Source organism: Gobius niger (assembly GCF_951799975.1).
Source record: "Gobius niger genome assembly, chromosome: 12".
Taxonomy (NCBI): domain Eukaryota; kingdom Metazoa; phylum Chordata; class Actinopteri; order Gobiiformes; family Gobiidae; genus Gobius; species Gobius niger.
The window spans coordinates 13,621,939-13,637,432 of record NC_136863.1 but is presented as its reverse complement, the minus strand read 5'-3'; the positions used below and the strand labels follow the sequence as shown (position 1 = coordinate 13,637,432).

Below are 15,494 nucleotides of genomic sequence, written 5' to 3'. Positions count from 1 at the left end.
TTCTGTGTGTTCAATGGACAACACAGCTTCAGTGGTTTAAAGCTGGGCAGGGGAGATATCAGTTACGTTGCATGTGCGGTTAAAGGGCTCGCTCACTTCTCGCGGCTGTGAACTTGTGATAAAGTGCCATGACTGTCAGACGCCCAGCTGGAGCCGGAGTGAGGCGGAGGAGCACTTCCTTTTGTTTGTGCATCTCGTCGCTTGCTTCCGAGTGACGGCGACTTCCTGCACGCTCGGGCTGCAGACTGTGGCCTGGCTCGGAGGTACGACGCCAAGGGCAGGGTGTGGCTGCAGGGAGAGTAACCTTTAGATTCTGTTTATGACGGGAATGCACTCTGTGTATCATAAAAACGGTACAACTTGACCCTCTGCTGTGTCCCAACAGGAGCAGATCCCTAACCCTGTTTGTCAGAGGAAGCGGATGTGGACACCCTCCTACACCGGCACACGATGAAAAAACATGCAAGGCATCATAGCAACTTCCAAAGGTTAACATCAGAAAGGCTTACTGAGCGGATATCAGGGGGAGACTCTGTAAATGTACAGCCATCAGTTATTCTACATTAAAGCCAGGGCACCAGAAGAGGACTCAGAACTGGACAATTAACGTCTTAAGGACATTTCACAGAAACTACAAAAAACTCCCTGGTCTGTGTGTTTGCTAGTCCTAGTTTGATTTAATAATTACTCATCTAAACTGCAGACAATGTTGGACAGTCTCTCACACAGAGAACAGACTCTACAGCTCATGGAGTGAATGGACAAAGTGAAAGGGCGTCTGTGCCACGTGATTCACGCAGAGGAAATACAAACTTCACTGGAAGGAGTAAGAAGTCTTCTCCCTCCATCAGTCTTTATGTGGGTTAATCTCTTCATCTCACCTCCCAGAGCAGGCCCGCACACTTAGCCTCATTTAACCAGCTAACGGCCGGTGATAAATCAGTCACACACCCCTTGCCTTTTCTAATCTGTTTTGTAGTCTTTTCTGCGGCGCACTCCCCTGATACATGGCCCGTCTGGGACTGATACTTTTTCCTCTCTGTAGCTACTTTGCAGCAGAGCTACATGCATCAGAGTGTAGGAAAGCACGTTTAACTAACATGTTTACCAGATGGAACATGCAAACCATTTGTTACATAACACTATTGTGTTGTTGATGAACAATATTTCCTTAACCTTCCTGGATTAAGTTGTTGCAGAGAAAAGTTCACTCCCATGTCTCAATTGTTCACAACACACAATGTTTTACATAGAGTTAGCTTTTTAACACAAGCCTCATATTCCAAAAGCTACAGTCATTTTTCAGAGAGGTCATTGTAACAGGTCCTTTGGGGACATGAAAAAGACAAAACAGCTACAATTGAGTTATATTTTTGTCAAAACAAGACTTAATACTAAACTAAAATCAAACAAGGCTTAAGTGGAAACTATGAAACTCATGAGTAAAACTGACTCTTCTTGTAGATGTTTTAGCAGATGGATCATTGTTGTTATGTCACCCTCATCTGATACAGGTTAGCAGTAACGTGACAATATATTGTTCAGTCCTTCTTTCTTAATCACCACCCAACATCACCAAAAGTCTGCGTAAATGTAATTTACTTCTGTATTATGTGACTCTTACAAGTGAGTACAGAGTGGGGCCTCTGTTCTGTGAGCCCTTAGCCAGACTCATCCGTGTTCACAAGCATACAAAGCCTTTAGGGGGTATCAGAATCCTTCCTGGGGTCAAACGCTCTTGTACAGTGTCTTGTGATTCTCTGTTTTGATGCGGGGCGTTTGAGCACACTCGTCGTTCTTCTCCTCAGAGGCCGAGTCAGCAGCTTCCTTACAGTGACCCCGGCCTCGCAGCGGAAATCCCTCTCTGTGCTCCCCACACAGTCATCTCAAGTCCAACCCTGCCCTGACACTATCTGCCCCCTCCTACACTTCCGCTTGGACAAGTGGAGCTACGAGAGGCGCAAATTCAGTGCTTGATATCTAAAGCTTTTTTCTAATTCTGAATCATTTGGATGCCGATTTCTTTCTCTCAGTACTCAGATTGTCTGAGCTACTTCTTTCACAAGTGAATTTTCAGCTACACTGAGCGAACTGACCTCAGACTGTTTAGAGTGGATGGGAGCGGGGCAGGAGATATCTCGGCCTGGCCATATGGGCAGATGAGAGGCTCGTCATAACATATGAAACATATGGCGGCTGGTGCTCAACTCTCAGCTATTAAGCCTCTTCCATCACTGTCTCCCTCTAATCTCTCTCTCTGCCGTGTAATTTAAAGCAACAACCACATGCATGTGACAGTCAACAAACCAGGCCCCTACTGAATTTTCAGATTTCGCTCTGAGAACTATTTCCTGTGCATCTTCTTGATTTTTAAAAGGAAGCTCACAGAAAGATGGAAATGAACAATCTGAGCCAGGGTGGTGAAGATTCTGTAGCTTTCTCACATAAATAACCAGGTGCTGTGAGCTTTTCTGTCATCTCTTCAGTGATGTCGGACTCTTGTTGAAGCCTGTTCTAAACTCCAAACAAACAACACGCCCTGCCACGCCCGGCTCATGTGCTACAAAAATCACATGACTGTACTCAGCACATTATTTCCTCCTTAGGACAGGCTGGGCAGTGGGATAATGTTCCACTTTAAGGGTTTTCTTTCATTTCACATGCTCGCTCTTGCAAAGACTATTATACCAGATACAATGTGGTGAATATGAGCAGGGGGCAGGATTTCTTAGGAGGTTTGACAATTGTTTCAGGCTATTACATGCGCAAACATAAGCACATTTCTGTCCTGTTAAATACCAGATTAAATGTAAGGATTTCTGCCAGTAACCGTGAGAACCTTTAAAACTTATCACAGCTTTTCTCCAGTTCTTTCTAGTCCACTTTTCTTAGATTAGGTCTTAACTTGTCAACAGGTTAAGACGCACAAAGACCAGGAAGCACATTACAATGACATCACCTTTAACTTCCTGTCTGAGGCAGCTACACGGGAAGTGGTCTATTGAAAAAGGTCAAGAGCAGCTCTTTCTCCTCCTTGAGGGAGCTTCTCACTCTGGACATGATGATCATTTTTACATTCTATTATTCTCCTGCTTTTTCTCAGCATGAGCTCCTCCTGTAATCCCATTAAGACTGGCTAGCCGTGACACATTAACGACACAAACATTAGTGACTGCACACACCTACACAGGCGGGTGAGAGGGGCGCATGATTACAAAGAGGATTGAAAAATAGCAGGAAGAAAAAAAAGCGGAAGGGGATAAGACAACAGTGAGGAGGTGTTGATCTGAGACGAACTGGTTTCTTTACAGGGCCGTGCAACACTCGCCTTCACCGCCTAATGCAGCACACATCTCTAATCCAATTACAGGCCAGCCCAGGAGCCGAGCCTCAGCCACCAAGGGCAAACCTCGCAGAACCTTCAGCAGCCCTCAGCCCACCGGCTCTGCACTGATTTAGCAGCTCACACCGCATGAAGCCTGGCCCCGAGGAGCTGACCACATCTGTGAGAAAGAAGCTCCTCTCCTCTCACTGCTGAAGGGGCTGCGGGCGTCGAGGGCACAACAGCAACTACAACATCTCAGTGTCAATAGCGCTTCGCATGCAGTTTAGCATTTTACATGTTCACTTTAGTGCTTAGAAACAACGCTGTGAGAAGGAAATCTACACATTATGTCCCGCACTGAACGAAGCATTTGCACATATATAGTTTCTGCCAACTTTTAATGACTTTTGTTCTCCCTCCAACTTCCTCCTGCCCCGGCCCTGCTGCTAACTCTCCCTCTGGCTCAGTATCCCACGGCGCTATGCCTCTAATCTACCGCTGTGACCCGTGGACACTTCCATTTGTCTCCATATCACGGCCATCGTCTCAGTGCCACTATGGTTTCCCGCTCCCTTCATTTTCTAGATTCTCTTATCAGCTGCCCGCTCTCCCTTCTCTGCCTTTATCGGCTTTTTTCAATTTACGCAGGTGTGGCGTTTCCACTGTCTGACCTCGATTTGGAATTGACATTTTTCGGCCAACTTTGGGGGGTCATTTATGGGGCTCATTTTTATGTTGCACCTAATTCACGACGATCTGAACAGAACTACTTTATTATTATAAGTCATAATTAGGGATGCACTGATCTGATACTGGTATCGGATATCGGAGCCGATGCTAGAAAAAATATGATATCGGGTATCGGCTACAAATATCCAATACTGAATAGATACCAGTTTTTTTCTCTCAATGCCAAACACAACTTTTACCACCACAAAATCTAAGTGAATATGGGCATGCTGTATGTCATTGTAAAGCTAAGAACCTTCTGGTACCTTCTTGGTATCGTTAAAACTCGGACATCGGCAGATACTCAAACCCCAGCATCGGTAGCAAATAAGCTAGATCGGTGCATTTAATATCATTTGACACACACATAATATTAGCAGAGGGGAGGACAGACACCAAACAGTAGCTGTGGTGCGGACGCTTGTTTCTCGCTGATCTTACGAGTATAGACAGCGGCGCCATGACTGTGATCCAGTTTGACAACAAGCCGAGCTGTTCCCGGGTCAGTGGCAGCAGTCAGCCTTCTCACGGTGACGAGAGAAGTCCAACAAAACCAAACAAACCACGAGGCATGTTTGGAACGATGACACTGTACTAGAAGAGCAGAAGAGAGCAGCTTATTAGTCCCGACTGTTCTGGCTGTCGTCGGTTTAAATATTCTATCTCACTGTCCACTGGCAGCAGGACCAGGGCCAGTTTAGTCGAGCGTTACTAAAGAGTAAACAACCGTAGCATGGCGCTGTGGGACACAGTTAGTCCCCGGTCCCAGAGTAAAGCTGCACAATTTTGGAAAAAAAATATGAAAAGATTATGAAGAACTTAGGCATCATTGAACTATGGTGTCAGCGAGAGGTCGACCAATATATCGGCCAGCCGATATTTGGGTATATCTCTGGAACCGAAAGTAACAGACTTCCTGTCTTTTTGCATTGGAAGGAGCAGTCAGAGCTTTAATAAGAGCCCTCCCACAAGGCCTTGGAGAGCTTTATATTTTTATTTCGCAGACTTTTGCTTAATAAGAGATCGAGACTTTGTTTTGGAATCTGCTGATTTTTGTTTTTCAAAGAAACTCCCTCTAAGGTACCTGCTAAACATAAATATATCAGCTCTATGCCCCAATAAAGCACCCCCCTGCCCTCACAGTTCAACACTGACTCATTTTGCAGCATAGGAGCATCATACACAGGATTACAGACAAGACGCCAATCAAATAAAAATCCCCCAAAATCAGCATCGGCCTTGGAGAAACCCACATCGGTCGACCTCTAGCAGCTTTTGCAACGGTTCTATGACACTTTTCTAACCACAGTTTGTTCAAAATGTGGTTCATGCTGTCTTTGCTCCAGGAAGAGGAAGTGCGCCAAAACTAGACATATTTTTCACATTTGAATCGTTTCGTTTTCACCAAAATGTAGTAAGCAGCAGCAGCTGGTGGCAGTGAACACTATGAAATGTTAATAGTGGAAGCTTTTGAAGAGGTCATGACTCATGACGGTTGTGAGGGACAGGTACAGGGCTGGGCTGCACATGTTTGTGCCTCAAAGACTGCAGTAGTTCAGCACTGTTCATGAACCTATGAAGTAGGGCTGCAAAAGGCTGCTGCTTATCAGTCAAAACAACAACTGGAAATGAAAGTGTGCAGATAAATGAGATGAGAACTCTTCAAATATTTAAGGTACAAATGTGAGGTAAGGGGAAAAAACAATACATTTCCCGTCAGATGGAGGACCTTGAGCATCCTTGTATTATCATTTCTTGCAACTAAGCTGATATTGCGAATATTGTGCAGGCCAACTCTGAAGTAATCTTGAGTAATATGGTCCCAGCAGTATGTACGCACAGCACTCATCCCGCAGAGTATGTGAACTGCAAATAATGCTCCCCTCACTTCCCCTTAGATTCTACAATTATCTCCTTATGCATATGCAGGGAAAGACAAACTGCAGAGTCATTCCGGTATCACGTTTATTTCTGGGCCGCTCCCCGTCTCAGAGAAAAGGCAAAGTAAGACAGGGAAGTGGAGGAGCGTCTCCGGAGACCAGCCCGGAGACTACAGCAGCATTTAAGCAGACGCGCGTGTGTGTGTGTTCCTGTACTGGGGCTATTTGTCTCCGTAAAAGAAACTCAATAAAGCCTGAATATCAAGCTCCATGCTGCTCGTGTACTTTCAAACAACTCCTGAAATAAAGCGAAACAATTTAGAAATAAAATATAATTATGTAATACTCTAATGTGCAATTCATATTTCAAAGTGATCCATAATATTAGTCTTGCACTGGCTTTTGGGCACTAGCTATTCATATCTTTTTAATTCAAAACAGTCTGTGTATGGAAAGCCCACTGTAAGAGCAAGGTTGAGTTCAAAAGCGCTTATAATATTAAGGGGTCATTATCGTTATCGTGTTACCAAAGCAAAGGCAGACTCCATGTCGTGCGGTGCCAGATCAGAGCTGTTACTAGATCAGCCGCTTGCTGTAGGTGTCACCTTGCCACGAAACACCTTTGAACTATGACAGCTGAGCTTTTACAGTACGCCAGGGCCCCACTGCTCACTTTTCACTTCACTCCGGCGACGGAAGAGAAACAGGACGCTCCTCCCCACCGCAAAACATGCTTGAATAAAGTGCGTGAGGAAACGTCGGTTTAGATGCTCTTGGTTTTGATCTGCAGGAGCAATGGCTGACAAAAACAGTACAATTCTCGGGGATTAGAAAACGGAGCGTTCAGACAAATATTCTCTGAAGCTCGAGAACGCTCCGAGCCGCTCACTGAACGGATGAACGGCTAAGATCCTGCAGAAGACACGCACGCTACTGCCTCTGCACATCAGCCCCCCCAGAGAAACAGGCTCCATTCAAGCACGGATGAGCCTCTTTGTCAGATCAAAACAGCTCTGATAAATGGGATGAAAGATACAAAATCAAATGCAAAGAATATGCTCATAATACATTGCTATGCTGTGTAGAGGAGAAACGATACAATATCATAACTTACAGGGAATATTCATATTAATTTAGTTTTATATTCTTCTTGAAGTGGAATCAAACTAGTATACCAAACTCATTCCAGTGATAGTGTGGGATTTCTGAAATGTTTTAGAAAAATTCAGAATATCAGTTTAGAGACGAGTTGCTTCGAATAAATATCATTAACCAAGGCTAACTGATTGCTTCATAAACACAATGAAACAAGCGTTTCCAGCTGCACGGCCCCAACTTATTGGCGCAGAGTTTAATAAACAACTCGTCAGCCCTCAGTGCCCGCCTTGAATGAGAGGAAACATAAAACAGTTATGAATAAGTGATGAGGTTAACACCATCAGTTGTGGGATGTCACTTCTGTCACACAAGTGAGGCCAACCGTGGCGCTTTATTGTGGGGCTCAAGTGATGCAGACGAGGAGCGTGCACTGGGCGACCTGCCATCCCACTGTGGAGGTGACGCTGTGAGCTGCTCTGTATTACGACCACCATCAACTTCTGGCATCGCAAGGTGTTAAAACTTCGCTGCACATCGTTAAGCAATTTAGGACACCAAAAATACAGTTAAATGTTATACTTGCTGTAAATTGTTAATTGTGTAGTTAATTTGGATACAGTTACAAGTTAATAGACTGCTTGAGGTGCACAGTAGCAAAGCCAGCTTTAGCTATAGACAAGGGTCAGTCACATCTCCCAGATACGATTCCTACTAAGGCTGCACAATAAACATATCGCCAGAAGCCACAACAATATACAGTATTGCAAAGGCGCATGTGATTGAGATGAGATTTACACATTTGCCAGCACAGCACACAACCAAGAACAAGACACATGGCACATTTAAAATGTGCTAAAGTTTGGTTTGTCTCAAGATGTTCCAAATGTACCATCCTCGTCTTAGCCCGATCCAGTATTTTTTTTTTTTTTTAAGTCTTCTTTTGACACAATGTAATCTAAAAACATTTCTACAGTTTTTGCATACATGTGTTGAAATGGTTTGGTAAAATATTGCAATAATATCACAATATTAATGACAAACATCAGTATTTCAGTAATATCATTATTTCCCATTATATCTGACCACCTATTTGTTTAGTCTGCCTTCCAAACCTCAGCAGATCCAGGCCGAGTAGTAGTTATGGCTAATGTGGTATTAGAAAAGTGTGTATATGAATATTTGGTCATGCAAATAATTGCAATCTAATAAATATAGCAGTTTACTGTTAAGAATTACCAAATTGCAACGAGCAAATATTACACCATAGGGTGTGATATTAATAATGTTAAATGTGCAAACCTTGTACTTAAACCCTTATGAACATGTTCTGACATGTACAGTATGTGATTCTTGCACAAGTTTAGTAGTTCCTTCTTTTAAGTCTCTAAAAAGTATAGTGAACTGAATCTTGGCTTAAAAACATCCCAAATTAAAAATTTAATCACATTTTTTGTACAGCTATTGTGCAGTTAGTAAAGTTAGAGAGTTAGTAGTGTATCTTTCATGCCAGTCCACACAGTGGCTGGTTTGTGTCGGTGAAGAAGGTGAACGGTCTGAGATGCTGCTTGTTGTCCGTCATAGCCCATTATCAGCATAGGTTTGTGCTGAGAGCTGCGGAGGCCGCCACCTGGCCCGCTCAGTCTGTGTGCGAACAGGGAAATGAGGCAGCGACGGGTTATGTGAGGACAGGGAGGTGGTGTGTACAAAAGCCCCACTGGGAACATTACATGTTACACACAGAAGTCAGAAATCATTAGTCGTGTACGCAGCAGCGCCCAAAAAGCGTCAGAGAGCACGCGATCCAAAAACAATCCAGTGCCAGGACACCCTCCATTGATTTTGTAACGGTTTGACCTGTAATATGACTGAAATAGTGGCGGGATCGCTGGGTCAGGGTCAGCTTTGAGGCAGATCTTTGTATCGTCAAAAGATTCCAACATTTAAAACACTTAACAAATGGCTCTTATGTGTCCAAAAGAACTTGGAGGATTGAATTTCCCAAATCTAACTATTATTTTGCAGCTCAACTGAGGTCAATGTTGGCATGGGTTTGCCAAGACAAAGAATCAATATGGTGCAGTATGGAAGAAGGAGATTGTCCAGAAATATTTCTTGATACAATTTGTTTCATAAACCCAGATGTATGGTCAAAATAAGGGAAACACAGGTTACAAATGGATTTACAACTATCCTGTCTATATGGTCAAATATTAGAAAAAAAGGCCTTATTATGCTGGGGCAAATGGTTCAGAGCGGAAGTCTGATGTCTTTTCAGCAGCTCCAACAAAAATATGATCTTCCAACCCAAGACTTCTACAAATACCTACAATTGCGAGATTACTTGCAGAAAAATAACTATTTGATCTCCCTACAGGTCCCATCCTCCAATATCGAACAACTAATTATTTCAGTCATTAAAAGAGCAATTAATAGTGGATATAAAATACTCCAACAGGCACAGAGAATAAATCCCTTAGACATTAGGTGAAAATGGGAATTAGAAATGAACATAATTATCAAGGATGAGGCCTGGGAACAGACACTGCTTCAGACCTGCTGGAGGGGCTGTGGTCAGGTGGGAGACCACACTCACATATTTTGGGACTGTCCAAAATGAATCAACTATAGACATAAAAAGTGAATTCAAAAATTGTTTAGGTGCTGAAATTCCATTGGAACCGAATATTCCCTAGCAATCTCAGATCAATTTAGTAGCATTTGCCAATTAAAAAATACTACTTTTAATTGCAGAGAACATGATTGCGGTTTCTTGTCTCAAACCTCAGTCCCCACCCTTACCCAATGGAAAAATAAACTGCAAGAAGTGCATTATATGGAGCAAATAACATCGAGATGAAAACATGTTTATGGACAGGTGGTCATTGAATGGTGTTTTTATTTTTGAACAGATTGTTGAATTGTGCTCTTTACTGTGTTACGCTTGTTTGTGTTTATGTTGAGTCTTAAATTAAAATGGTAAAAAAAAAACATGAGGAACCAAACATCTAACATATACAGCCATGACATACAACCATATACAATCCTTTAGATCAGAGATTCTCAACTTGTGGCTCAGCAACCAAATTTGGGCCACAAGACCATTTTCAGCAGGTCACAGCCTTTGGCCAACAGCCTTCTTTGACATTTTATTCTAAAACCGGGTTCTAATGAAATCATTAGAATTGTTGTGGCTTTTGATAATACAGGTGGAAGACGTATTTATCTCTGCTGTGTGCAATTATTTTTCATCATCTAGGGGACCTGCTCTAGGTTTGCCTGGCCTGCCAGACACTCCTCCTTTCTGTTCAAAAGAAGAACCGTCTGGGCGGCTGCTCGCATCCTATCATTTCACGATTTTACCCACATCGGTCCAATCACGCACCAAGAGACCGAAGCCGTCACCTGTCACCACCACGCACTCTTCCAAAACATTAAAGATGACGGCGCGGCAACCGACACACTGTTTTCCTTCTGCTCTTTCGTCTGTTTCAACTGGAAACAGCGTTCAAAGCGTTCCTTGTAAAAAAGGTCGTTTTTGGAAAGGCTTCCTTGTTACTGCGACGTGTATAGCGTTGCTTTAATTGGTTGATGCCGTCTGTCAATCACGCCCACCGGGAAATCGTTGAGATCATGCTGCTCCCAGACTATACGTCTTTGAAATATCTATGAAAAATCATGTAGTTTGGCAGGCCAGGCAAACTCTAGGTCATTGATTACAGCAGCGGCGGGGACAAAAGTTAAATGCTGAAAGTTATGCAACTACAAATCTACTGTGGGCCACAAGTCTTCATAATATATTTAATTCTAGTTTGAAGTCACAGTGGTCAGAGACGAGTGAAATACCGAAAGAGTCTTGAATGGTAGGGGAAGTTTGGTCTATTACCGACTGTGAGAATTCCCCTCCAAGTCTGCATCAGGTCAATCAGCTGACACGCTTCACTCTCTCACTCGCACGGAATGATGATAAAGTTAAGATCTGCAGTGACACCAAAATAACAACTAACTTTATTGAAGCAAGTCCAGGCGTCAAAAGCAGGCCCCGTAAATGACATAAAAATGTTGTGGAAGTGAAAATGCTTTGTTAGTTAGCTTGCTTTTCTAACAATATGGATTTTGCGCGGGGCATGTTGGTGCTTCCCAGCCCAAAGTGGAGACATAAAAACATGGCAGTACAATACGTTTGAACAATTCCCAGCATCGCTCATTATCAGCCCTACATTACAGGGATCCTCGTACTGTGCATTAGCCCAATGAGGCTGAACAACAACACACTGAGTACCATTAAGTGACAGGTGAGCTCAGTGCATATCATCATCATCAGGTCAGAGTGCAGGCCTACAGTCTCCTCCTCCTCCTGCTCCTCTCAGCTGATGGAGTTTCCCTTTGCTCTCAGTCCAGCATTACAAATCCATCACTCAAAAGCAAGGGGATTAAACATCTGTCAGAGCGTGCCCATATCACCCAGCAGGAAAAGACACATCTCCGCCATGATTTAGCTTCCTGTCTGACCAAAGGGGAGACAAATGAGGTCACACTGGCATCACAAATAATGCAGACGCTTTTAGTTAAGCAGCAAACTGAACATTTGTCATTGCAACACCGGCAACGTGAATCACAATGGATGGTTCGGACAGTGCGGTTTAACAAACAACAGATATACTGTACATGCCTCATTTTTGGAGTGCAATGATGCAGCAGAGCTTTACAGTTTTTGGAGAAAGTCATAGTTCAAGCCAGAGAAACTGAGATTCGTGGAGTTACTCAATACAATAACATTAGGCCAAGATGTCACTAATGGTGCATTTAAATACCAAAAAGCAGAGAATTTATAATGTATAATTCAGCACAATAATATTCCCTGCCCTTTTCACCACACATTTTGTAAACCCTCGGCCTGCAAATACCTCCACATTTCTTTCTGCCCAAGCTACAATATACACAACGTACATTTGACCATCCACACCAGGATACCAGGTGCTGCACCCTGAGGGCAGTGGCTCAGTGGTTAAAGCATTTTGTCCCCGAATGGTGCAGATTCACAGCAGAGTTTGAATCAGTCTCTACCCCAGGGCAGCTGCGGCCACAGACTGTACGTACGTTGCCACCCCTTAGTATGGAGTTAATAATGGTCTTGTGTAAAGTGTTTTGTGATCTGTATGTGAAAAGTGCTAAACAAAATAAATCATCACCCCCCCTTGGTGTGACTCAAAAAAAATAAGCATTACATGGAAGGAAAGGCAGAAGACATTCTTTAAAATATGCTCCACTTGCATCAACAACAGACAAGTTCAGGCAAGAAGCTGAATAAAGAAAAAATGACTTAATGTAATCCTTCACATATGAATCCAAATCCCATCCATAAAACTGGCATGAATGATGAACAAGTTAGAGGAACATGTTCAATTGTGCTGTAAAGATTCTGTAGTTTAAACTTAAGGTGTTCTTGCTAAAACTTGTTGACAACATACAAATGCAATAGGTGGCAGCGGATGGAGTCTAAAATATCTGAGTCAGGGAGGGATATTACGAACAAACACGCCTGACAAGGGCCTCCTCCCCTTCTAGTCCCTGTTCAAACTTCTCTCAAGTGATGCAACAAGGCCGCCCACCTGATAATAACTCTAAACACTGATTTCAGACACACACCTGAATAAGACTTGTGCAACAAAGAGCATTTATGTTATGGACTCTGCAGTTTGGTGTTTGCAACACATAAGAGGGTGGTCAACTTTAGAAAGTTAAGTATTATCAGTAGGATAAGCGGTGTCTGGTAGCAGACAGTTAAAAAAAAGAAATAAAAGTCTAGACATGATTGGGTTTTCTCACCCAGACTAGACATGTGGTAGCCCAGAGGGAGAGGGAGAAAAAAAAAATCAAACTAAACAGCCACTCAGTAAATATAACATTCTGAATGAATAATGCACATTTATATATCACACAGACCTCAAAGCACAAAAGTACCACATTAGCAAAGCTGCTAACGCTGGTTCTAGGACAGAGTCAAGTGAAGGTGCACCTTGCACAGGAAATAAACTTAACTACAGCCGCGCTAGCAGAGACTGGCAAGCTGCTAATGTTAGCCCGTTTGCTGTGATAATCATTCCTATAAATAAGATGTTCGTTCAGCAAAGTGGCCTCTGCTAACATCTTCTCACGGCCATATGTGACCACTGCCAAAACGGTCTAGTGAGCCCAAGAAAAAGGGTGCCTAAAATACGACCTGGCCCAAGTAACATTAGGCTCCGTTACCGTCCAGGGAAGAGCGGTTCATGGGCTACAGGACTAGCCCTGTGCAGCTAAGGCTAAGCTAAGTGCCATGCTACTCACGGAAAGCACAATAATATGTTCAAGAGTGTGAGTGACAACGAGCAACTCGACAGTGCACTTGTTATGCACAAGACATGACGGTGTTCACAATTCAGCTTATGTTCTGCAGGGAGCGGTAAACAGTGCGTAGTAGACATGCCATTGGAGAGTTGAGCTAGCCGAGCTCAGAAGCTGCTGGTACTCACCCCATCAACCAATCCATGTTGTTGTGAGGAGTTAGCGGAGCTAACGCTAGCTGGCAGGGAATAAATCCACCAGGAACCGGAGGCGACCCTCTGGTTTATCCGGCCACCAGCCTCTCTGTCCTGGCTGTCTGCCCCAGAGTCCTTGCCAGAGTCCCGTTGCACTCCCCGGGCCGCTTCCGTCCCACAGCCGGGGTCCTCCGGGTCACTACAAATGGGACTTAAACTTTGAACGATTGCCCTTGTTTTGATCTTCTCTTAGCTTGCAACATGAAGTGACAGTAATACATACAATTCAGTTTGGTAGCTGGTAGCGGGAGCGCAGCATTCAATGACTTTGAGCCACAGAGACGGTCTGATGAGAGTGGGACAGGCGCGCAGTGCGTTTGCGTCCCGTGTGAAGAGGTTGGCCGGGGAGCTCGTTTCTCCCGGAGGTGCCGCTGTTCAGTTTGGTCCCCTCTGTCATTTAGCTTTGTATAGCCACTGTGCTAACTGACAGCCTAAACCCCACCAGGCTTCTTCTCTTTGAGCGAAATCCAAATCGGTCCGGAAGTAAACAGAGACCCGACCCACCGTCCCTCCTGTGCGTAAATTGCGTGATACGCAGCGCGCCTCGCACAGATCTCATGTGGGAGACGTAGTGCAGTGTGCTGTAGTCATGCATCTATTATCTATCTACAGTGTTTTGTTGTTGTTGTTATTGGGTGTTTTTTTATTCTTGCAATTGGGGATAATATATAACTGATAACAAGCCCATATGTCTCATTGTAGACGAGGGGGGTAGCCTAACGCAGACTGACGAGTGCTGTCTTGAAGGGCTGTATGGTAAAATGAAAGCGCTGCAGGAGATGTACTGCTTCGTGCCATTGTAAATGTTTCAGAGAACTGATTCTGGCAGCAGCTTATTGCCTTGTGGTCAGTTTATAAAGGACAGCAGCCTATACCCAGCATTAAATGTCATTAAATCATATGGAGGGCCAAAAGCACGAGTAATAAAATATAAGAACCATTAGACGCAATGACCCTACCGCACCTTTTTCTGTACTGGGCACTGCAAAGTATCCTTTATATATAGATCACGGTCGGTTTTATGACTTGCAGCGTGCTGCTCAGCAATAGCACCCGCACACTCAGTCATAAGCCGCCATGGTTGATTGGATTGTAATGTTTAGACAGTGTTGTTTTTAATTATTTGGGCATATTTTGTTCGCTTTCAAAATGATCATTATAATACAGCATCATTATGTATCAGTGATGATTTTTGTTTGTGTTTGCACGCGGATGTATAAGGACGTGACCTCTGCACATCACCGTGCCTCAAACTCCTCACCTTCCTCCGGCACTGTATTTATCCAATCCCAAGCCCGCTATAAATAACGGAGGTTTGAGGCGACATAGGACATGGGACCAAGGAAATGGGAGCCCTGTTAACAGCGGGCAGAGCCGTATGATTGGTTCAGTGACACCTCGGTGCACTTGTCTTCACCAATCGGTTGAAAGGGGCGGAGCTGGACAGTGACTGAAAATATCCTAAAGAGTGACGCCACCAGTGTCCACACAGGGGCGCTGTGGGATTCAAAATTACTGCTGAAACTTGCTGTTATCAAACTTTTTATTTTGGTTATTCAGCTATCATGGGGTAGGTGTTATAATGGTGACTATGGCCTATATGAACCACTAATCTGAAATGTATCCAGTGTAGAAGACATAAAAAAAAAGAAGACTGCTCTTTAGTTTAGGACTTGGTAAGTACCTGGTTATATCTGGGTGAATGTAGGGTTTCAGTGAGTGGTGGTGCTTGGAGGAGCTGATGCACAGACTGGCAGCCTCGCTTCTATCAGTCTACACCAGGGCAGCTGTGGTAAACCTAGCTTACCATTACCAAGTATGCAGTGAAAGGATAATGCATGAAATTGTAAATTGACATAGAGCATCTGGAAAACGGCCTAGGCC

The 15,494-nt window shown here is 43.8% G+C and overlaps 1 protein-coding gene across 2 annotated transcripts in view; it reads right to left on the bottom strand.

The window, feature by feature from the left end:
- Positions 1-14,106, bottom strand: part of mob2a (MOB kinase activator 2a) — a 54,685-nt gene extending 40,579 nt beyond the window's left edge. Inside the window, exons 1-2 of one of the 2 annotated variants that reach the window (XM_079568213.1) lie at positions 13,834-14,106; positions 13,545-13,749 (exon numbers count right to left, since the gene is read on the bottom strand). In XM_079568213.1, coding sequence (XP_079424339.1) covers positions 13,545-13,561 — 17 coding nt within the window. In that variant the 5' untranslated portion in view covers positions 13,562-13,749; positions 13,834-14,106. Of the gene's footprint in view, positions 1-13,544 lie in introns of both variants that reach the window. The other variant, XM_079568212.1, reaches the window with a different exon arrangement.
- Positions 14,107-15,494: the final 1,388 nt, after the last annotated feature.